This window comes from Calypte anna, chromosome 12 (assembly GCF_003957555.1).
Source record: "Calypte anna isolate BGI_N300 chromosome 12, bCalAnn1_v1.p, whole genome shotgun sequence".
Classification (NCBI taxonomy): domain Eukaryota; kingdom Metazoa; phylum Chordata; class Aves; order Apodiformes; family Trochilidae; genus Calypte; species Calypte anna.
This window is the reverse complement of record NC_044258.1, coordinates 13875428-13898127: the sequence shown is the minus strand read 5'-3', so window position 1 is coordinate 13898127 and position 22700 is coordinate 13875428. Positions and strand designations below refer to the sequence as shown.

At 40.6% G+C, this 22700-nt stretch overlaps 1 protein-coding gene across 1 annotated transcript in view; it reads right to left on the bottom strand.

Annotated features, from left to right (window-relative positions):
- PTPRG (protein tyrosine phosphatase receptor type G) overlaps positions 1-22700 on the bottom strand; it is a 392351-nt gene that overhangs the window by 82704 nt on the left and 286947 nt on the right. Inside the window, 5 exon segments of the mRNA XM_030458295.1 lie at positions 11630-11822; positions 15792-15824; positions 15826-15843; positions 15845-15931; positions 15934-15953. Coding sequence (XP_030314155.1) covers positions 11630-11822; positions 15792-15824; positions 15826-15843; positions 15845-15931; positions 15934-15953 — 351 coding nt within the window.

The window sequence follows — 22700 nt, the reverse complement described above, 5'->3', positions numbered from 1 at the left end:
CTCGTATTTTGTAGCTAGCCTGAACAAGAGAACATACACTGCAGAAATACGCCTGGGGAGGAAAGATCTCTGGTGCTTGCTCCTGCCATGAGTGGTGACAACTTTGCAGCTTTGCAGCAGATCCTTCTGCTCAACCCAGAAGGATGATCCAGCATAGCAAACAAACCCTTCAGTACCAGAAATCACCTGTTTATTGACAAAACTACTAAGAGTTTCTTTAACTTGGAATAGAAGGGACCAAAATAGCATTCTGCTGGCAAAACCACAAAGCCAGAAACAAAACTTTGGTCTGCTGCCTACAGACCTCTTCCCTCCTGGTCTCTGTGGGAAGCCTGCAGAGCCGGGCATGAAGGTGGCCAGACTTGGGTCAAGAGGGCACAGATGAAAGAGTCAATGCTGTCAGAGCTTCAGGAACCTTGCTATGCTCCCTCACCTCACCTCTTTCTGCTGAGATAGTCAGACCAATTCTGAATGACATTACAGTTTATTGATACAGCACAAATAAATCATAACTAACTGCCCTCTTTGTTATCAAAGAATTATGCTTCAAAATACCAGGCCAGCCTTTATTGTTCCACTTAACCAAATCCTACCAGAGATGGGAGCCCAGGGTAAAGGACTACTCTGAATTAAAAGTACTATTAAGGCCTCTCCTCCAGCAGGATAATGCAGAAATGTAGATATTTGAAATACTCATGCATCAAATTGTAGAAATAATTCAACCAGGTAACGCTCACAAGAGACAGAGAGAACTACCTTAACTGCAGTACCCCAGTGAACCATGGCTAGCCAGGTGTTTTTCAGAACAAGGACCCCAAACCACAGCAGGGAGAGGAACTGTCATGTTTTCTCTTCCATGAGACTCTCTGCTGCCCTTTGGCAGAGTTCATGCCTGAGGAAAGAAGTGGGAATTTCCTGAGGGTAAATAGGAGACTCACAGGCTCAGACTTAGAAGACTTTCATCCTGATCCAAGACAGTCAGGAGCACTTTTCAGCACCTGAGTGACTTCATTGAGATAACTTTTGAGATGGACAAACCTCACAGCAACTAGAAGAAGACTGAATTTACAAAGAGTTCTACTTCATAGTAAATATTACAACATTTCATGACTTACTATGACTTTGTTCAATTACTCAAGGCACATAGCAGTGCCTGATGTAATTAAATAATAACCAGCCTTTATGTTTAAACCACTTTTTCTTTTTTAAAAACATCTTATGAATGGCCAAAAAAGAAAATCTATTTTACAAGATGAATATATGGTTTTATTAATTTAACAAACCAGCTCAGGACACAAACGGAATAAAACCCCCAAATTAATCCAATAATTCAATTTGAATGATTTAATTAAAGAGATACATAATAACTAGCAAATGTCTGAAAGGCAAGGAAAAAAAATGTAATGATTTGGCCATCTATAGACAACTGCATTTTCCAGAGATCTAATTTTCCTCTCATACTCTGTGTGCTTTGATTTCAAAAGATTAAAAGAATTGCAGGCTACTCAGTTTAGATGCTAAAGAACCTCTACAGATTTTGCAAAATGTGTAGCTGAAGGACAAATAGAAATGCAGAAAGAGCTTGGAGAAGGAGGGAGTGAGTTTGTGTCTTCCTCTAAATTGTATCATGATGCACTAAAGAGAAATATAACCTTTTTTTTTTTGGTCTTTCCTTTTTCACCAAGCTAAAATAAGAAAAAAAAAAAAAAAAAAAGTGTGAATTTTTGATTGCTTGAGAAGAAAGAACTGAACCCAACAACCAGCACCATTATTTCACATTGAAAATAGCAGCTTCAGCTCTTCTTGAAAAAATGTTCCTAAAGCTCTCTTTTAAATTCAGATTCTGAGGGATAGTAAAAATACCAAGGGGCTTTCAGAAAATCTTTCTCTATTGTACTGTGATACTGACTGAGATACTTTAACTGGCTTCGAATAGGACACCAAACTCTTCTGTCCTGGCTAGCAGACCATTCCTGCCAGGAGTCCTATGGGCAGAAAAAGCCTCATCAGAGCCCCAAGGCTGCATCTTAGAGGCTCTTCCAGACAAGCACATTGGTAGAAGCAGGGCTGTGCCTGGCAGCAGGCAGAGATGCCCTGCGTGTGGCACACCTGGATCTCTCGAGTCCAAAAAAGCCCTCACCCTCCTGTCACAGATGACCTGAACTGGGAACCTGGCAAACAAGCTAGCTCCTGCCTTATGGAAAAGACTTGAAGAAGAGAAAGTGTTGAGCGGGTGCACCTGGAGGGAGCCCTTGCCCTGCCACAGGGCACCCCAGCTGGCAGCTCCAGCTGTTGGCCATGTTCAGGGCTGCCTGGGAGCATGACACGACTTTTCTCTGCAGATCAGCCCGCTGGGGAAGGCAGGGGGCAAGCAGCATCTTGGCTAGCCCTGTCTTCCAGGGCTCACTCAAGCCTAGAGAAAACCTGTTTGTCACTAGAGACCAATGTAGCATGCTAATACAGTCCTAAGAGCTGGCGGGCCAGCCATACAGCAGAGAATTATTTTCTTCATGTTAAAAACATTCCAATGGGCTGGAACAAAATTAAATTTAACGACTCTGCATTCATCTCGCCCATAATTTGATTTGTATGTTGTACTTGGCTACGTAACCTGCACGAGGCTTTCCTTTTTTTTTTTTTTTTGGCCTGATAATCCAAAGCCATTTCAGAGAGCTGAAAGACAAAAGGAGGCTTATTGTTTTGCAGATTTAGCCACTGACATTAAGACACACCCTTGAGTGGAGAAAGGGCATGTAAAAGAATATTAAAAGTTGTTTTTTTTTAAGTAGACTTCATTTGTCTTTCAAAGACAGAAATGCAAAATCAACCAAGCTCTCTAGCTTTCATCATGCTTTCTGCATATGCTACCTGTGTATAAAAAGAGCTATTTAGGGAAGTTTGAGAGAGCACAAGAACAGCATATTCAGTTATTGCTTGTACACCTTCTCCTGTAAAACAGGTGCCTTCGTATGATGAATTTGGTGGCACTGGGCTCAGAGGATTAATAAAATCCTCTAAAAATGTTCTAAGTTAGCTTTTCCATGCATAAAAATGTCACCACTTTAAAGGCAGTTATTTCTAGCTGTGCTATGCCCTCTTTTGGAAAATCCCACTCCTTCCCTCCTGCTGCACATCTCAGCAATGCAAAGCTGCCATTCCTCTCCTCAGTACCGTGGGATACACTGTGTGATAAAAGCCTGACAGTGCTCAGCACAGAAAAGCAATGTTCCAGTGAAGTCTGAATCCAATTGTGGTGAGATGGGCTGGAATCTTCTAAAGCAAATGCATACATGGAGGGATAAACGGGCATCAGGACATACCCATAGCATATAACTGGCTCAGGACTGCTCAGAGGTGGCTGAAAGGCAGGGACAAGGGTCTCGTCTCCAGGGGACAGCTCCTGGTTGTAAGATCAAAGGGGCTTCACTCCTTTTTCTCACTGATCTGGATATGCATGGATGAGCAGCAGAAGGCAGAGGATGGCAGATGGGGTAGATTTCTTCCTACATGCTAGTAGGAGAGAACTGAGAGGTCAATAGGGGATTCCATGCCTTTCTTTACCAGAAGGCAAACAAGTTGGTGGCCAAGAGAAGACGTTTCTTTCCCCTCAGTCCCAGCACTGGGAAGGAGCTGCAAGGGCTGATCCTGCAGGACAGATGGACCACTTGCTGCTGCTGCTGCTGTAATGACATCCAACTCAGCCACAAGTTTTCCAGCTAATTGAAGAGAAACCTGAAAACTGTCACTGATGTCTGTGCCATTGGCAAAATACAGCATGAAGTTCACTTAGTCCTGCAGCCCCAGGAACCTGACTGCAAACAAGACAAAAGTGATGCCACAACAGAGAAGAGGAAAAAAATACTTTCAACTATGTATATCTATATACACAAAAAAACCTTCCAATAAGCCCTGAAATGCAGAAATATGGCTCATACTACAATGAGCAAACTCACACTTGCTTTCAGTGCCAACAGCATCATGGTAAGGAGGACACGATGCCAGACTCAGCCACCTTGCACTGGTGTGACCCAGTGGCAATACCTGGGAGACTGCCAGAACAAACAGCAGCATTCTTTGGGCTGTCAGATTCAGCGGGTTGTACTCCAAAGGATAACAAATAGACTGCAAGGATCATAAGCAAATAACACAAGCTTTAATGCACGAAGTGCTAAGAGGCATACTTACAACATTTTCCCCTTTTCCCTTTACTAAACGTTTGCATTTTTTTTTTGCTTTGCTTTATTGTATGTTAACTTCTCACAGTGCTTTTAAATGACATTATTAATACATAGGATAATTGCTTTAAAGAAAGCACGTATTTTTCCTTACCTTTGCCTGCACTTTGCCAGCAGGCAGTTGCAGGCTCCTGAGCATGCTGTACACACAATATTTGTGTTGATCTACTTCAATCACAGGCAGAATGTAGCTAGGAGACAGACTATTTATCTTCCCAGCTTTACCTTTCCCTGTGCTTCAAACAGACAGGGTTGTTTCTTAAGTGTGTGGAACACCAACAGACCTGCTCCTGTTTTATGAGCCCTGTGAAATAACCTCGAGCAAACAGGCACTGGGGGCACTTCCCTGGGAGGGCTCGGCAGGCTGGTTTTGCCCCTCTGCTTCCTGTCCATTTCCAAGGTGAATGCCCATCCAGCATTTGGATTCATTCCTGTAGGCTTTCTTCACCATAGCATTTGAGTTTCCATGGCATCACAGCAACAGCCCTTCTTTTGCTGAAAGGTAGGGACTGTGTTTTTACTATGTGTTTGAGCCCAATATTTCATATATTCCATAAAACTGCGTTTCTACAACGTGACCTGAATCCACAGCAGGTGCAGATCAGCCTTGCACATCAGATGTCATGCTGAATGATGTCTGCCAGGGATGTGCCCACAGCCTTTGTGTTTATATTGCACACACAAGAGTAATTTGAGTTTAAATGTACACCCTGTCCTTATTTACACAGTCCACCTGATGCAACCCAACTCATCACATTCAGCGCCTGCTGCATCAACAGGGGAGAAAGGAGGGTTTCCTGCCAGGAGGACATATATTTGCCATGTTAGCCAAGATGCCCTTTCCAAAGTTGCTTGGACCAGAGAGCATGAAAGAACCAGCCACACAAGGCAGAGCATCCCAATGCATGCCTGAGGGATGCCCAAAATCAGACTGGAAAAGCAGCTTTCTCATTCATGGCTTCTGGGCATTTTCCATCACAAAGGATGAGCTGCAGAACTCATGGTCCAAAGTACTGTAGAAACTGAAATTAAAATCAGTACTTCTATGTGCCAAACAGGACTGGTAGGTAGGCAGTGCAGAAAGGATTTCCCTGCAGGTGTAAATGGAATAAATCATTGAGCTCCCTTAAGCACTCAGCTCTTCCAGCTTTAGTGCAGCTGTGAATTCAAATCATAGTTAAACTTTCACACTGATTCCTCTGCTCTTTTGTTTGGTCTCTTTATTTCTCAAAGCAAGTGCAGTTGCTTATTGCTTATTAACAAATCTACTGGTAAGCTGATCTACTGATCTTACTGTTCACTACATTCAGGCACAGACACACTCTGCTCACATTACAATCACAATATTACTCCAGGTGAAACATAAGACTGCAGAAAGAGCTCTGTGAGATGCATAACCTATGCCAATAATATGCATCACACAATTTTGTACAACATTTGTTCTCAAAATGACCAAGTTTTTTTCTTCTTTTTTCCTTTTTTTTGTTGTTTGGTTTTTGTTTTTTGGTTTTTATTGTTTGTTTTTTTGTTTTTCCTGAAACACTTTGCCTTCCACCAGACTGAACTGAGACCCTTGGAAGGCAGAACCCTGCCCTTCCTGCTTAGCTCAACTCGATTGTAATATGAGCACACAGCATTACAAATCAAAACATGGATGAGGTGGGAAGGCAGATATACAAGAAAGAGCACACTGTTTTCTGCCTAAAATGTGATTATAGCAGGTACTTGAGGCACATCAAAAAGAGACACTTGCAGCAATGTGAGGACTTGGAGCACTGAGGCAAAGTGGCAGCCAGGCAGGTCCACAGTGCAAAGAAATGCAGGACAAGGAATTAACAGCACACTGATACCAACTTCAAGTGCAACCTGTGCACTGAGCCAGCCTGCTGCACCAGCAGAAATCCTAATAATGACACATAGAGTCATCAGCACCAGCACACTGCACTAGGACACTGACCTGACTAAAACACAGTCCATGACAGGGATGAAGGGGAAAGATAAAATGCAAATAAAAATAAAAATTCAAGAAACTGGGTTTAATCATGACAAATTCAAATATTATTATTATATTGCAAATCAAGTATAATGGTAAACACATCAAACAACTATAAAAAAAAAAGGTTCTTAAAATATTTAAGAAATATGTTATAATTTTGCTTTAGCAATTGTTAAGCTTTAAATACATATGATATTTATTCTATTGTTATTTTGGATAGAGTACACTTACTGCTATAGAATAATTTGTGGTCATTTAGGTTGTACAAAAGAATAAACAACATTTTAGAGAGGAACTTTCTGCCTAACACCCTCTTTGCTCCCAGAGAGAACCCGAGGCATGAAAGAGCTGTGAAGCTGTTTTGAGAGAGTTCTAAAAACACGGGCATTTAGAAAGCAAAAACAAATTACAGAAGTAATAACAGAGGCTATAAATGAGACAAATAACTTGTTCTCATTCAGAAAACACTGCTGCCTTGTGCTCTAAACTATCTGCCTCAAAGTGATGATGTCACTGCCCTGAATCTCCAGAAACACAGCTTGGATGCTGCTGCAGTGGAGATGCAAGATGCCATGCAGGAAACAGACACCTTCACAGGAGCCTTGGGTTCATTTCTCATGTCAGAACTGTGAATAAGAATATGCACTGAACTGCTCTGCTTGAACAGTGCTGTACCACTGACTGGGGGTTGATAGTTGGCACTATTCCTTTAGTGCAAATCAGAAGGAAAATCAAATGTTTTGTATCACATCTTAGTTGTCTGAACTTATAAGGACATCCAAAAGGTGTACGGCTACGACTTAACAAAAACAATCAGAAAAATGATCACCTGTACATCCTAGAGAAACATCCCAGCCATTAATTTAGAGTCCAAAGCTAAGTAAGTTACTAGAATGAATTTATGACTGTTATTATTAACTTAGTCTAGGATCATAATTAAAGATCGTACTCTAAGGCGAATTCCCACTGATGGAAACAGCATCATTTGAGACTCCAGCAAAGAGTAATCAGACACCTTTGGGAAGTAATCAGCATCTGTGAAAGAAAACTCTGATGTCAAGAGCCCTCACATGGGATGCTTGTTTAAGTGTTGTGAGGCTTGCAGCACATTTAATGAGACAGAAGGCTAAAGGTTTTTCTTTCAGCTTTAAAAATGATAAAGAGAAAGAACACCATCTGATGGTCCTTATCATCAGCAAATAAAATGGACAAATATTGTTGCACATGGGGTACATCGTGAAACAAGAAATGAAACACGTTTTCTTCTGAGCTTCCACCTTTACTGAAGTAGGTATGTTTTGTAAATACAACCCTGCTTGATGGGACAACATGTGAAAGTAGTAAAGGACAAGCAGAATCAAGTCCTTGAACTGGACAGACTTTTATGTAAGAATTGTTTATTTGATAAATAATTAGCATCCTCTGCTGCTCGAAAGCAGCCCATGAAAAGGCAGGAGCACATATGTGATGTGACAGAGGAGCACAGTCCTGAGTCACAGAGGACAGGCCAGAGAAGAAAGGAGGCAATTTTAACAGAGATGCTCACGGCAAAAAATCAACACTGTCACTGATACTAATGAATTTTTACAAATACATTCCCAGTTTAATATGTCTGTACAGAGACCTCTAACTTTGCAAAACTTCATACAGATCAGTGCAGTAACACCAGTGAGCCCTCTTGTGAAATTGTACAGCCTGATGATCTGCATGATTTAACAGTATGATCCACTGCATATTAGATCTTGAATCTCTGAAAGTTTCACCTTAAACTTCCTCTGAAAGTTCTTCTTAAAAAATGTGTGATGGTTTATTATAAATTCACCAGTTGCTACAATTACATAGCTGAGCACTATTTATCCTGAATGTTGTACTTGAGAATAAATATTTAAAGAAGATCTGTATGGTTTCTTAAACAACTCCAAGGTCAGAATTAAGCTCAGCTCATGGGTTCTGATTCAGCAAAGTGTCAGCATGTGCTTTTTTTCTAGGCATACAAACAGTCCTCAAGAGAACTGTTTTACATCAGCATCTGCCAACAGGAGGAAGGAAAAGATAATGGACCGAATACTCTTCTTGCTAAATAATAACAAAAAGAAATCCCAGATGAAAAATTAGCCTTCTACACAATTTCAAATTAGTTAACATATTTTCACTATCTGTATTCTGATGACTGAAAACACACTCCTCCTTTCATTCCTTTTAAAATTGAAAGATGAAGGAGAGAAGAGTAATTGTAAAACAAAAGGCTGGTAACATTCATATTGTCTAGCAAACCGGGTCCAAATGCACTGACACTTTTGATTGACCTGAATAGCCTTTCCCAGAAGACATTTTATTTACAAATGTCATCACTTACAGGCTTTGCTAAGGAATACTCAGAGGACTTGGCGTAAAGTGAGAAATAGTTTTCCTCTCGTGTATCTTCAGGTTACACTACTGGCTCTGTGACCTGAGATAGCTTTGATAGCTGGGAAAAAGACATTCCTGTTTGGTGCCAAACTGTTTAGGATAGCATGTTCGTCAATGGGCAACTGCAGAGCTGCACTGCTTTGTGCTGATCTGATATTCCCTATTCACCAGGGGATTCTGAAAATTATTCTGAACATTATGCAAATTGCTCTGGCCACATTTCCCTCCAAAATAAGAAAGGCTTACATAACGAATGCTCCAGTGTTTTCTAGATTAGCAGCACTGCCCACAGACTTTAATAGAGTGTGACAGAAGACACAAATTGCAAAAAGTCACACCACAAACAAATCCGAACTTCCCCTCCAGAGCTGAAGACCATCACAAACCATATCACCTTGCAGCAAGTCAGACACATTTTTCTGACCTTGCCTTTTTCTACAAAACACAAATCTAAGCACAAGGAGGGTAGACGGAGCCAACATGTGACAGCCATTGGTCACATTGCTTAATGCAATGTGGAAAGCATTGAGATGCAACCATGAGGTGTGCAGAAGAATCTGCATAAAATACATTTGTTATGCTGACCCTATGCTCTTACATTAGTATGCTAGACTGTCTGGCTGAGAAGCACTTTGTGCACTTGGCTTCTCAGTACTTTTGCATGAATGACACTGTATAAAGAGGTACTGTATTTACTAGCTGAATAAACAAGTTTTGCTTTCAAGTATTATGACTGCAACTTATTTTTTTATATGTCTGTAGTTCAGAATGTGCAGTGGACCAAGCACATCATCACTGTTCACCTTTGTCAAAGAAGGGCCAGAAACATTCACGTTGTTGTATCTCTGGAACAGCTATAACTCATCCCTGTAACCTTTGGAGGATACACTACAATCCATTTTGTGTTAGCAACATTGCAGCCATCTATTTATTTTTAAGTTCACGATAAGAATGCACCTATTTTCAGTATCCCCTGGTGTTCACACAACCCAAAAGTGCTAAGTCGATGTAGCTGCTACAAAAAGACTGTCTGCCCTGCCATTAGCTTCCTATGCCAAAAGCCCCAAGGGGAAAAAAATAATAAAAGACTGGCATCATCCCTGCCCATTAGATGGCACATTGAATGTTTTCATCATCAATGATGAGATCACAGGGGATGGGGAATGCATGTCCCCTCCTGAGGAGTATGGTACCTACACATGATGAGAGGGGACCCAGAGAGAACCTGCTCAGCAAACCAGTCCCCAAGCATGTAAGAACCCAGGCACCAAGCTATCTAAATGTGAACTGGTATTTGTGCAGCTCTCTTGCTCCTGTAGAACAGCTCACATCATGTTAACTGACCCACATGTGTGGTTGAAACTGGGCCTTAGAGTTCCCAAAGACAAAGGTCAATGGGAACCTTTCCAGCCATTCAAGTGCTCCTTTGGTACCAACACCTCCAAATTCAAGATCAGCTCATTAACTACAGACTTTAGCACTTGCAGTATTGTCAAAATTGTGGGTTTCAGCTTTTTACCACAGGGGTGAAAGTCACCTAAAGCATTTTTATAATCTTAAAAAAAACACCCAGAAAGTCAAGGAATATGTAGGCAGATGGCCAAAGCATAAAATCTTCTTGAATATTATACCACATGTACCAGAGTACCTTGGCTGCACTCAAAATAAAACTAGTCAGTTTTGTCACTTTTAACATAATGTAACCTATTAACTTTCATCACTGTTCTGGGTAATATGTACACAGGATATAACTGAAGAAATAAATATTGACACATGTTGCTGTTAAAACACTGACTGAAAACTGCAGGCCAGAGCATCAGAGCATAGCAGAGTTTCTTCATTCCCAAGATCTCCTTCTCACTTCTGATGTAAATTCTCTGTCCCAAGGCTGCCTTTAATGTACATGTGGTTTGTGTACGTGCATATTACATATATCCAAATAAGCCCACTCACAGAATAATGAGCTCTGAGAAATACTCTTCCAGCACTCTCCTGGGAGGGTGCTGTTGCTGAACGCAGCTGTTTTCATGATTCACTTCCTTTAAAAACTATTCTCTATGCCTGCCAGGTGAAAATGCCAGGTAGAAAAGAAAGACTGTAAATCTGCTTAGCTGTTTTCTTCTGGCACACACTGGCACATCCCCCCTTCTTCTTTTGCTCTACCCAGAACTGGTGAAGCACCAAGCACTTCTCAAGACTGAATACTCAGAAGTACATGTCAGTCCTCCTACCTATAAATAACACCATTCAATAAAGGCAAATAAAGGTAGTAAATGATATTTATTTCTGGTCTTATTTATCCAGTACACATTCCTCTTGGAATTTTTACGTGCTCCTCTAGCCAGGCCTTTCTTTGCCAACTCAATGACTGCAACTTCCCTCCCACCCCCTTCATCCAGCTCATTAGCTCATTATCCAGTGTCTGACAGAAGCAAGCATCAGCTGCTCTACAAAAAGGCACATGAAACACTTCAAAAGACATTAGAAAATAATCTGCCTATAAGAAAGAGGTTTTTCTTTCCCATCACCAAAAGAATGAGACAAATGTCAATTATAAGGTCGATGTTCTTCAGAAAGTCTTATTACTGTAAAAATGGAACCTTTAACCACATCTGGATACCCTATTCCAAATCAAACCTCTAATGAGTCAGTGCTAATGGGGCTGAAATTTTACCTCTGACCTTGTCCCTTCATGTTCCCTTTGCTAGCACCCTAGGGCCCTACAGCCAGCCAGCAAAGCCAGGGACGTCACCAGTTTGAGACTCATGTATTCTGGGGCTTTATTGCCATGGCACTTTGAGACAGAAAATTTCACAGGTAATTGCAAGCACACCCAGGATTAGTTAATCTACTGACACATACCAACAAGTGATGCCTGATACACTGTGTTACTTCTTTTATAGCTCACAGCTATCCTTTGATGACAAAGTAGGCAAAAAAAAAAAAAAAAAATCCTTTTTCAAGTGCAAAATTTCTAAGTGTAATCTACCTTTGGAAGCCTCTGTGCCGAGTGGATTTTCCAAGATGTCTGTCATATCTTGGCTCCAAGCATCCTTCACAGCCGACTTAGACACTTTCCTGTTGTTCAGGCTTTGCTGTGGTCGGAAGTTATTCCTCAGGTACTCCACAGACTTAACATGGTCTTGCTGTTCAGTGGTGAATATGGAGTAGAATGCTTCCAGCTGATGGCAGCCATAATGGCAGAGGAGAGAAAGGACATTATTAAAAAACAATTGTGGTGAAATCCGGGTGCCTGATAAAAGGTAAAATGGCAGGAAGCAAAATGTTGATATCAAGAGTGAATAAACAGCATGGGAAGTAACGCTGCCCACTGGAATCCCTGCCAACTGGCTTATCTCAGCACAGAGCTTATCCTGCCAACAAGAAGAAGGCTTTCTAGCAACCTGTGGACATCTGTCCTGGGCAAGGAAATATTTGCCCTTATATCCTTGTCTGGAAGGATTTCATGTGACACAACCATGCCAAACTCTCCTCACTCCTGGCACTGTTCCGTTTCACAGTAGTGCTTCAAAAAGGGCTTCCAGGCCATTCCACACCCAAAAGCTCCTCCACACAGGGCAGCCTTATCTCTGATACTTTAAGAAGTTTAGCTTCCAGGCTAAGCTTCACAGACAGCTCTTGCAAACACTTGAGCAGGAAGATCACTGAAGTCTCACCCCTTGACATGATGGCACCCAAACCCATCCAATGTTGCCCAGCAGCTGGTCAGTAGCAAAATGGAACAGTCAGAGGACTACCAGCTCCAAGTGCCCTGACATTCCTACCAACCCCTATTCCCTTTGACACAGGGTGAGAAAAAAGCCCCCATAGAGGAAATGTATTTAGGCTCAGTTAGGATATAGTCCACTGGGAATAATCTTGCTTTGCTGGATTTGGATCTGAGCTATTTTTAATAAAGTGTATTAACATGTAAGAAAGAACTGTAATTGGAAAACTTTCCTGTTATTTTATATCTTAGTATTTCTTAGAAATTTCTAGCAAATTAAGGTGAAAATATTATCAGCTAATGTTTTTCTCACAGCTATCAAGGTTAGTACAGCATTTACAAATACCTTGTTAGCATTCAGGTCAAGAGCTGGAGTTAGTTATGTCACTGCTGGAAAAACTGAGCAAGACATAGCAGAGAAGGATTCAGTCCTGATATTCTTACATCAACATCAATTACATATATTGATTAGCAGGGTTTCTGGAGTGCAGAATCTGGCCCAAGACTCTAAAAAGGGACTTGAATTGCATTCAACCTTAATGATAGGTCAATTTGAAAGCTACACCCTTTTCATCAGGTGCATATACTTCTAAAAGCTTTGGAGAAACGTGTGAGTGTCCTGAAACTTGCAACTGGCAAAAATTACCACTGAACCCTCATTTGATAGTACTGACAAAAAAAATCAAATGAAGTGTAACAGAGAAGTTAAGAATCCTTCACTAAACAAGAGGCACTCACCACCATTATTTAATTTTGCTTCAAACCAATAATCTAAAGCCCCAAACTCTTTTGCACTTCATTCAATGGAAGCAGTTTTGATGAAGCCAGCAAGTAGGGCTTAAGGTTACTTTATAAAAGCTCAAGAACCTGGGTAGCAACTGCTTCTCTGAAGTCAAGTCTCGAGGCTTACACTTCCATGACATTAATTGAATTTTTAACTTTCAGAGAGAACTTTTAAAATATTTTCTTCTGCCATGTTACCTTGGGGAAGTATAATTGCATTTTAACAACTGCCAATTCAAATATGATTTTTAACCTTCTCCTTTTAATGTGTTGAAGTATATATAAGTCACTTCAACTTCATTTTTATTATAAAAATATTATCTACCACAAATGAGAAATTAATTTATCTATAGCTGCCAGGGAAAAAAAAATAAAAGCTCCAGTCAAGGAGTTTGCATTCATGCTTTTTCAAAGGAGTACAAGAGCTACTGTTCAGAAGAAGAAATGAAAAGCTGCTGTAAGACTATTGTAGATACAGAGAAACCTGATCTAAAATTCCCGAGTCATCGTAATTACAAACCATTAAAGCCTGATGTGCACAGTTTTCTAAGGGCTGGATATACAGACAGCAATTAAAAATACTGAAACTGTTATAAGCACAATGAGGTACTTTGAGATATGCATTATGAGAGATAATGCCATGCTTTGGGTCATTGAATGCACTTAGCTTTACAATGCATCTGCAGGGTGACACGGCTTGTCCTGTTTTGTTGTCTAATTATCGGGAAAGATGATGATGATGGAGCACTGAGAATAAAATAGAGAAGCCTCCACAAATAGACCACTTCAGTAGTGCCCTTTTTACAGCAAGGTAATTTGCACAAAAGCAAGGATTTAATTGGAACAGCAACCAAAGCTTTAAACAATATCACTTTCCCTCCTCTGGGATTAACAGAACTGCTTCGCGGGGTGTGTGATAAAGAAGGTTAAACTATGGCAATGGATTATGTTGCACTGTTTCTGTTAGAGGAACAAATAATAATCATAGCAATAGCAGGGTGGCAGGCTCTTAAAATACACCCATCTAGAGCTGCCAAGGAGAAGAATACTATTACTTATTCCACATGTGTTTTTACTATCAATGAAAGTCTGTCTACAGCACAGAATTCCCAGCCTTTCAAGGCGCACATGCATGCATAAAGCAGCACAACGCCAAAATTTTAAAAGCCTTAACTTGGCACAGTTACTACTGTACAGCATAGGAGAGAAGCTTTGCCAAGATAAAGTACCTTTATACCATTATAATGATGGCCATAATTGGTACTTACCAGTTTATTTGCATTTGTTAAAAAAGAGAAAGGAAAAAGGAAGTCATGACCCCACCTGATGCACATGTATAAAACTGAGCGTGGGCCAGGCCTTGCAGCGCACCAAATAATAAACAGTAAACTTATTGATGGCAGTGAAAAGCTACAAGGGGCTGCAAGGATCCTGCAGGCAAGGACAGAATTCAAAATGATCTCAACAATCAGAGAAAATAGCCTGAAAAAACAAAGGGTCCAATTCAACAGAGACCATGTGCAGAGAGTCCCCCAGGCCTCAAGCACTGCTAGACAGTGTTTGGGAGAAAGCTTCCAGCAAAGGGTTCCTGGTGACCTGGAACTGAACATGGCCAACAACCTCATGTTTCTGGGAAAAAATCCTGCTGTGTCCCTTGGCTTCAGGAGAGCCCCGGTTGGAACCTCTCTGACTGGTTTTAAACAGTGCTTCAAAAATGATGAGTCAACTGGAGAAGCAAAGGCATCTAGAAAACACACAAAAAAAGCCTGGAACAGGGACAATGGCGAGTCAAGGGTTGGACTCGATGATTCTCTGAGGTCCCTTCCAACCCAGCCGATTCTATGATTCTATGATTGCCTCTCAACCTTTTGAAACCTCTGACAACCAGCATCTCTCAGTCAGGATCACCCCAGTGAACTATTCACTTGTGCCTTACAGAATTCCTGTTTTTAAGTTTGTTTTCAGTGGTTTACATCAGATGAATAAAAGGAAAGACTAACTTCAGCAGGATGGCTTTCTAAAGACAACAGTCTTACAATGTCCAAAATACACTTAGCTGGTAAACATCTGACTCTTACTTTATCGGGAGCACTCTTCTCCAAACAAATCCCAGACACTTGTGTCTATTTGCATTAAAAAGCTGCTATGTGCTAATTTGTAAAGATTTGTGCACCAGCTCTCTGAGCACATAATGGCAGCTTCGTTATGTTTATAAAAACAGTTAAGCATGGAGAATTAATGGAAAGATGTCTTGCCTAACGTAATTAGTTCAAATTACTAAATCTGAGCAGAACTGAGATCACTCACTCTACTTTTGAAAATAAAGTTTCAATTAAAGAGACTAAAAAGGAACTCCATGTAAATATTTACACCATAGCTTTAATTTAATCTTAACAAAAAACAATACAAATAAATCACTGAAAGGAAACTGGGTTTCAATGTTGTACTGTCATCTGAAGACTGATGGCTTTCGTTCAGAAACAATATTACTTAAGAGAGAAAAAAAAAAAAAATCCCAGACACTTCCTTTTTTGTCAAACAGAAACATTCTTTGTTCTCAAAATTCAAAGAGCGGGTTTTGAAAACACTGTCCTTGGAGAGGCCAAATCGAGGGATGGAGTTCACTAAGAAATAAACACACCTGATGGTAAAGAATGGGAACGGGCTTCCGAAAAAACGATCCACTCCACGATCTTCGCTACACGGAGGAGTAGTCAGGGACCCTGCGTAGCGGTAGTAACTCCCCAGCGATGTTGGCAGGAGGTCCCTCAGCACAAAAGGGTATCCAGAAAGGTCTCCTTCTCTGCAGGGAAGAATTGACAAGCAGAATTACACTTTTTTTTTAACATGTCTTTAAAACAGACGTGACATTGATAGGCAGGCCTAACAAGGTGTATTGGGCAACAACATATTTTATCATTCATATATATATATACGATATTTATATTATTATAATGAAAGACGAAATCGCCCTGTCAGGAGAGGCTCTGTAAGAGTTGATGTGTTCATATTAAAAGAGCAGCCAAAATGATAGTCAATCCTATACTGAACACACACACTCCTATTTCGAAATGTGTGCAGGTGGGGAATGCCCTTGTTACCCACTGGGTTTTGTTAACATAGAACCAACACCATAGTCCAGTGGTTTTCAGTACTCAGAAAATGGCAGTGAGGGATCACCATGACCCAGTGGGGACACAACCAGGCCCTGACCAAAGAACACTGGGTAGTGCATCTGTCCCATCTCCTCCAGTGGAGAAGGGATGTAGGAGTGAGGTCAATCCCTCGTGGGTTGCTGAGATGGAGAAGGCAGGCCCCTCATGCTGCTCAGCCAAACTTCTCTGGGAGGTGCCAGGGAGCTGAGGAGCAGGGCTGTAGGGCAGCTGGACACCTCTGAAGCTCAACAGGGTTCTCAAAGCAGCATCCAGAGCCAGTGATCATTTGGCTGCCTGCACCTGGCCACACAAGAATTGCTGGGGCTGCTGCTCGATGCAGTCAGCAACAGCACCAGGAGTATGTTTAGAGTCAAACCCACTGCCTCTTCTCCATAACCCAAGAAATTCCTGCCCAGAGCCCAACAGTGTGGAGACAAACTCTTCCTCTGAGAAGCTCCTTGGGCAGCCTGAAATGCAAACTTCAGCACTGGAAAGCATTTAGCTCCAAAGTAACACTGACAAGTTGGTAATATTTAACACTGGGAAAGAAAATAAATAAATGAAAGAAGGGAAACAGCTGCAGGCAAGACAATTCCCTGCATCCCTGAGCATTTATCCTCTGCAATTTATGTTGACTCACAGGCCAGAGCTCTCTCTCAGCCTGTGCAAAGGTGTACACTGCCTCAGGGCATGCTGACACACAAGGCTCTCCCATACATCTCTATTCCTCACTTTCTATATTCTTCATGCCTCAAACGAGTCCACATTGGTTACCAGGAACACTTCTCTCTCTGTCTCATCAGAGCTGGTAAGCAAGCCAGCTGCCCTGCAGCAGAGCAGAGCAAGGAGAGTAGGCTTGTGATTGACACACACATCTTCCCAAGTCAGATAGAAAAGAAAATGGTTAAGTCTGCAGAATGCACATCCAGAGCATCCCACAGTCTTGATCAAATCAAGAGCTGCCTGTGCCTCTGACAGCAGGCTGATAACCAGGAGATTTTTTTTCCTCCCATGCTGCTCCATGGTGCAAAATTCATGATGTATCCAGACATTTTTATTCTTCTGCAAAAAAGCAACAGGTATGCATGTTTCCATAGCCTTTTAGCATTCCAAATATAAGCAATTCTATTGAAGTCAAAGTATTCCACTGTAACTGAATACTGCAATCTCTTCATTAACAATTTCTTTTCTTCTAATCCAGCAGATATCAACCACTTCCCTGCATCTCCAAATAGGAAACGAATAAATAATAAAACACTTTTTTTCCTCCTCATAGCAACACCTCTGGGAAAAAAAGTGTGCTTTGGTAATAAATAGTAAAGCATAGTATTGACCAAAGTTCAAAGAGAGAGTAAGCAAGAAGCCATCATCACAATAAAAGGTTGCATTTAATTTGATTTGCTTATTTTCATATATTAAAAATTGGTTAGAAAACCTGCAAACTCAGTCACAGGATTTGATTTCCAAATGCAGCACACACAGATGTTCACAGCAGGATGACATGGGTTCTCTATTTAAGAAGCTGCCTCTACATGGCAGCTGAGCACATACTGGAATGCTATGAGTCTGAAAGAGTATTTGAACATTCAAACCCTCTTTGCATTAACAGCCAGTGACTATAGTTGAAGTAGATGGGAAAAAGAGTTTTCCTCTTGTATTTAAGAAAAAATGTTTCAGTTAAAATTAATAGTTTAACTATTTTTAACTTTTATAACCTTTTATTTAGAATGATGGAATCACTTATGATGCTGGATAAACATTCTGTGAGGAAGTGAGAAAATGGAGTATCCCTTTATCAAAGGATGGCAGGAGAATGAAGCTCATTTTGCACTTTCAAGGATTTTTGTGCCGTATGCTGACAATATTATATTTTAATAATTAATTGTTCATCAAAGGAAAAGATGAAGAACAGGGATGCTAAATTCAAAGTTATTCAAATTGCAAAAATGAATAATGCATGACTTTTATATTAAATACACACTGTATTAAGTAGTCTACATTTCATCCAACTCTGTCTTTCATTTTTAAACATTTTGAACTACAATATGAATAATCAACCAAGGGAAGCTTATTTAGACAGAGAAATACCTTATTTGAATGCAAACTGGAAGTATCCGACTATGATTAAATTTTGGTTATCAATTAGGGAGGGTTTTTTTCTAAGCATTTGGAAAGTCAGAGTCAGCTGTGAAAAAGAGTATTTCTTGAGGAAAAAGTAGCTTTGCTAATACACAGTATAAGTAGGGCAGGGTGTACTTGATCTAATTTTTCATGGCTACAAGCAATGCTGTAAGTTTTCATTAATTAATTCCAAAGATTAAAATAAAAAAAAAATCATATAATTGTATTAAAATGACTACTAAAATAGATGGTAATCAATTGATTATGCCTTAATAACCTAACATTTTGAAAACAGACCATTCATTTGTATCACTTCCATCTAGATGCATGGTGCAGAGTTTTAGAAACCAGAGTCACACACAGATCTTCTTCATGTGAAGTTTATAAAAAGGGGACTAGAAATTCAGAAGTCTACCTACCATATCCTTCAAGAGCATATCAAAACAGTAAATGCCATGCAGATATGCTCCTATGAGCCTGAGACATTTTTGAAAATAGGATTTTGAAGTCATGTCACTTTTAAAATTTCAACCTTAAATCAGTTCTTGGTTTTGGTAAAAATGTAAGGAGAATAATTTGCAAGCAACAGCATTCAAAGAACATAGCAGACATACTTTATGTATATAACCCTTCCTCACTGTCTTGTATGACCAGCTCCTATTTCCCATTTTCAATGCTTGGGATGGGCAGGAAATGTGCCCTGAAGGCTGGGAAAACACTGAGAAGTGCAAGAAGTTTCTAGGAGGGAGAAAGCAAAGTTGGGAACACCAGGATCTACAAGACAGCATTTGCTGACAGGGAACAGGAAATAACTGGTGGACAAAAGCAATAAACCACACCAAAGAAAACATGTTCCCCTGCAAATACCTGTGAACCACTGCAATCAATGCTGGAAAAGCATCAGCCACCTACTTGTCCTTGCACATAAATCAGAGCCCTGCACTGAAGTGGTATCTTCTGCTGCTCCTTGTCTTATTCCCATCTCAGCACTGAACACAGATGGGCACCCAAGAGAACAAATTAACAACCAGGAAATTGAAGGGCCAGAGATTACGACCCTAACAAAGGTCCTAGAATCAGAGAGAATTCCTCTGGGAAAGCAACAACAAATGTGCTGCCACAGGCACCACAGTGCAGAAAAGAGCAGCATCCAACCCACCCACTGAGTTACCCCACTAATGCTGCAGTCACTGCTGTCGATAGTTAACAAACAGCAATACTTTGTTTATAGCACCAAAGCTCATAAAAAAAGTGTTCACTCTAATATTTCCAAACAAAAACCTAGCAAGTGTGACAGATTAATTGTTGACAATTAAGACAATGAATGTGACATTTAAGCTCCTGAGTGTTCCACAGCATAAAAGGACAACATTATAGTTTAAGTCTTACACTCACAAAAAAAAAACCCCACAAAAAATCAAACAACAAACAAACAATTAACAGAGCCAGCTGGTAACATATTTGACCTTCTGATACAATATTCAAGTCTACCTCTTGGTCTTTCTCTCACAACAGCAATGTGGAAATGTCCTGGTTTGGCTGGTACGTTCCCCCTCAGTTTTGCATGGGGCCAAGGGACTTTTTCTTTACAATCCAGCCCACAGACAGAGCAATTGCAGGCATGCTTTAAAAATCTGACCTGCTTACACTCTTCATTTGTCAAGGCATCACCACTGGATGTGAGCTAATACAGAATTATTCACAATAGCTTCCAAGCAGAGGAAAGAAATCAGTTCTTTAACCAGTTACCAGTAGAGGTTCTCCACCAGTTGCTGCACTTTTCACAAGCTGATGTCAATAAATATTATGTTGCATGAACCACCAGTTGAACATTTTGAATTTAAGGACTAACTTGCTAAAAATACATTCTGTAAAACACGGCATAAAGACAGACCTGAATTTTAACCAAATCACTGCAGAATAAGAGGCTTCTGAGATATGCAGGTAAGTAGCAAACAACTATCTGTGATCAAAACCCCTTTTAAATCTAGCAGGAACTTGGATTAGAGATCACAAGAAAATAACTATATGCCAAGTCCATTTATATCTCATGGAATGCTTTGGGACTTTGATCGTGCTTTTCTGTAAGAAAACAGGAACTTGGCTGCATTGAAAACAGTATCTTAAAATGAACCTATTTCCAAAATTAACGTATGTGCAATGCCTGATAGGTGGAATGTTACCCAGCTATACTTTGTATAACTGAAATCTGCCATACCAATATGAAGAGCTTTGAAAATCTCCCAAATTTGTTAAACAATGTTACTGCCAATTTCATTTTCAAAATGAGCCAAGTAATTTTAAAGCTTCTGCATTCAAACATCTAAAAAACAAACACACAAAAATAACCAAAAGGACACTGTGCCCCACTCCCACTGAGCCAGAACTCCCCAGATAAAGGAGGCTGCACACCAGGGCCAAGGACCAGACTCCCAGTCGTGAGTTTGAAGATGAGATTACAAATATTATATAATTCTTTAACTGAACAGATCAGCAGATGAGTGCTTGTTGTGTAATTCCAGCATGAAGAGCAGTTTCTGACAGTCTCTGTACTTGGGGTAGTTTTTGTCATTTATTCTGCAATTATTTTTCTCTCCTTTTTTTGTGTGAAAACAGATTCTCTGCTGAACAATGCAAGGAACTGTAAGGACAGAGAAAGCACAGCATGGCATGGAAGAAGGGAATGAGATAATAACACAGGCCTGCAGGCTAATTTAATCTAAGAAAATCAGAGAGTGGTACAAAAAAAACCCCCAAAAAACAAAAAAACAAACAAAAAAACAAAAGGAAAGAAAAAAAAAAAAGAGACAAGTCTCCTATTAAAAAAAAAAAAACAAACAAACCCAAAAAAAACCCCTGAAGTTGAAGATTTCCATGCCAGGTGCTGGTCTAAGGCTTAATTTTTCTTATTTCCTCTCTTTAAACTGCTTAGGAGGAAAAGGTTTAGCTGAGGAGGCAAGGCCTTAAAATTCTGAACCTTTAATGCTTAAGCACTGCTGATGCACAGCTTGGCAGTGGCTGTTGCCTTTCCAGACTGGGATGAGATGTCTCCAGGTTTTGGAAAACCTAACGTGAGGCAAAGATATGTGTGGAGACAAGGCTCGAGGCACACAGAAACTAAGAATGGACACCAGTGACAAGAGGAAAGAGAAACTATGGCAAGGAGTTCAGAGGAGGAGAGGATCCCTGGAGCAACCAGGAGCCTGGCAGAAGCAGCCAGAGGAGCGTGGGCTGTTCAGGTCTGCACCAGCAGAGCCAGAGCCACACCACAATGTTCTTAGACTTCTGCTTTCAGAAGACATCCTCAAAACCCACCAGCAAAGCACCCAGCTCCTTCCCCCTGCAGGTGCTTTGTTTCCATTCAGAATCAACCTTAATTCTTGGCAGTTAACAACTGCAATCTTCTTCCTGTTAGTTCGAATTAGGTTTTCTGTGCAATATACTCATACTATGTCAACTCTCTGGTCTTTACTCAGCCGTGACCAGCATTGCTTTCAGCAGAGCAGACAGGTGAAGGACCAGAGATTTCCAACACTTCCATCATTCATTCTTTTAAATGATACAAGACCCCTGCAGCTATGCACAGAGCTGCCCTACATAAAGGTGTGAACTTATCACCTCTGCTCTCATCTTCGTTTCCCCTTCTCTCCTCCTCCCTTTTGCTCCACAGCAATCGTGTCCTGGCCCCTTTCACATGGCTACTCTGACTGTGAACAGAAGGACAGATCAGAAAACAAAATAAATCCAGATCATCTCTGAGGAAAAAGAAATGCTTTTCCACATTCCCTTCTCAGTTTATCACGTGGTGCTGCCCTCCCTTTGACGGCCTTGCTTGTTCCAAATTGGGCTGCTGCTTTCTTCAAAGTTTTACTTTAAAAGATGAGGTCCCATGGTATCACATCTCACCCTCACCCCTCTCCCCCGCCTTTCTTCTCTACAACCCCTGGATATTTGGTGAAGAAAACAAACAGCTTGTCAGGTGTTGTTATGGTTAAAGTTAAAAACAAAGAAAAAACCTGTCATGCTGCTAATGGTGTTTTCTTGTTATTATGCCTTCTGGTGTGATAGATCCACAGGGTAACTAACACTGTCTGGATTGTTTCCTTTTAGTGCTGATTTATTTTAACAGGTTATTCACTACCTTTTTGCCTAGCACAACCAGGGAGATGTGCAACATTTATTATTGATCCTTTTTCATTATTAAAGCAATTCTATTTCTGCTGTATTTTGATATGTTCTCCCCAGTAGTCCCAGAAACCTCAGTGGTCACCACC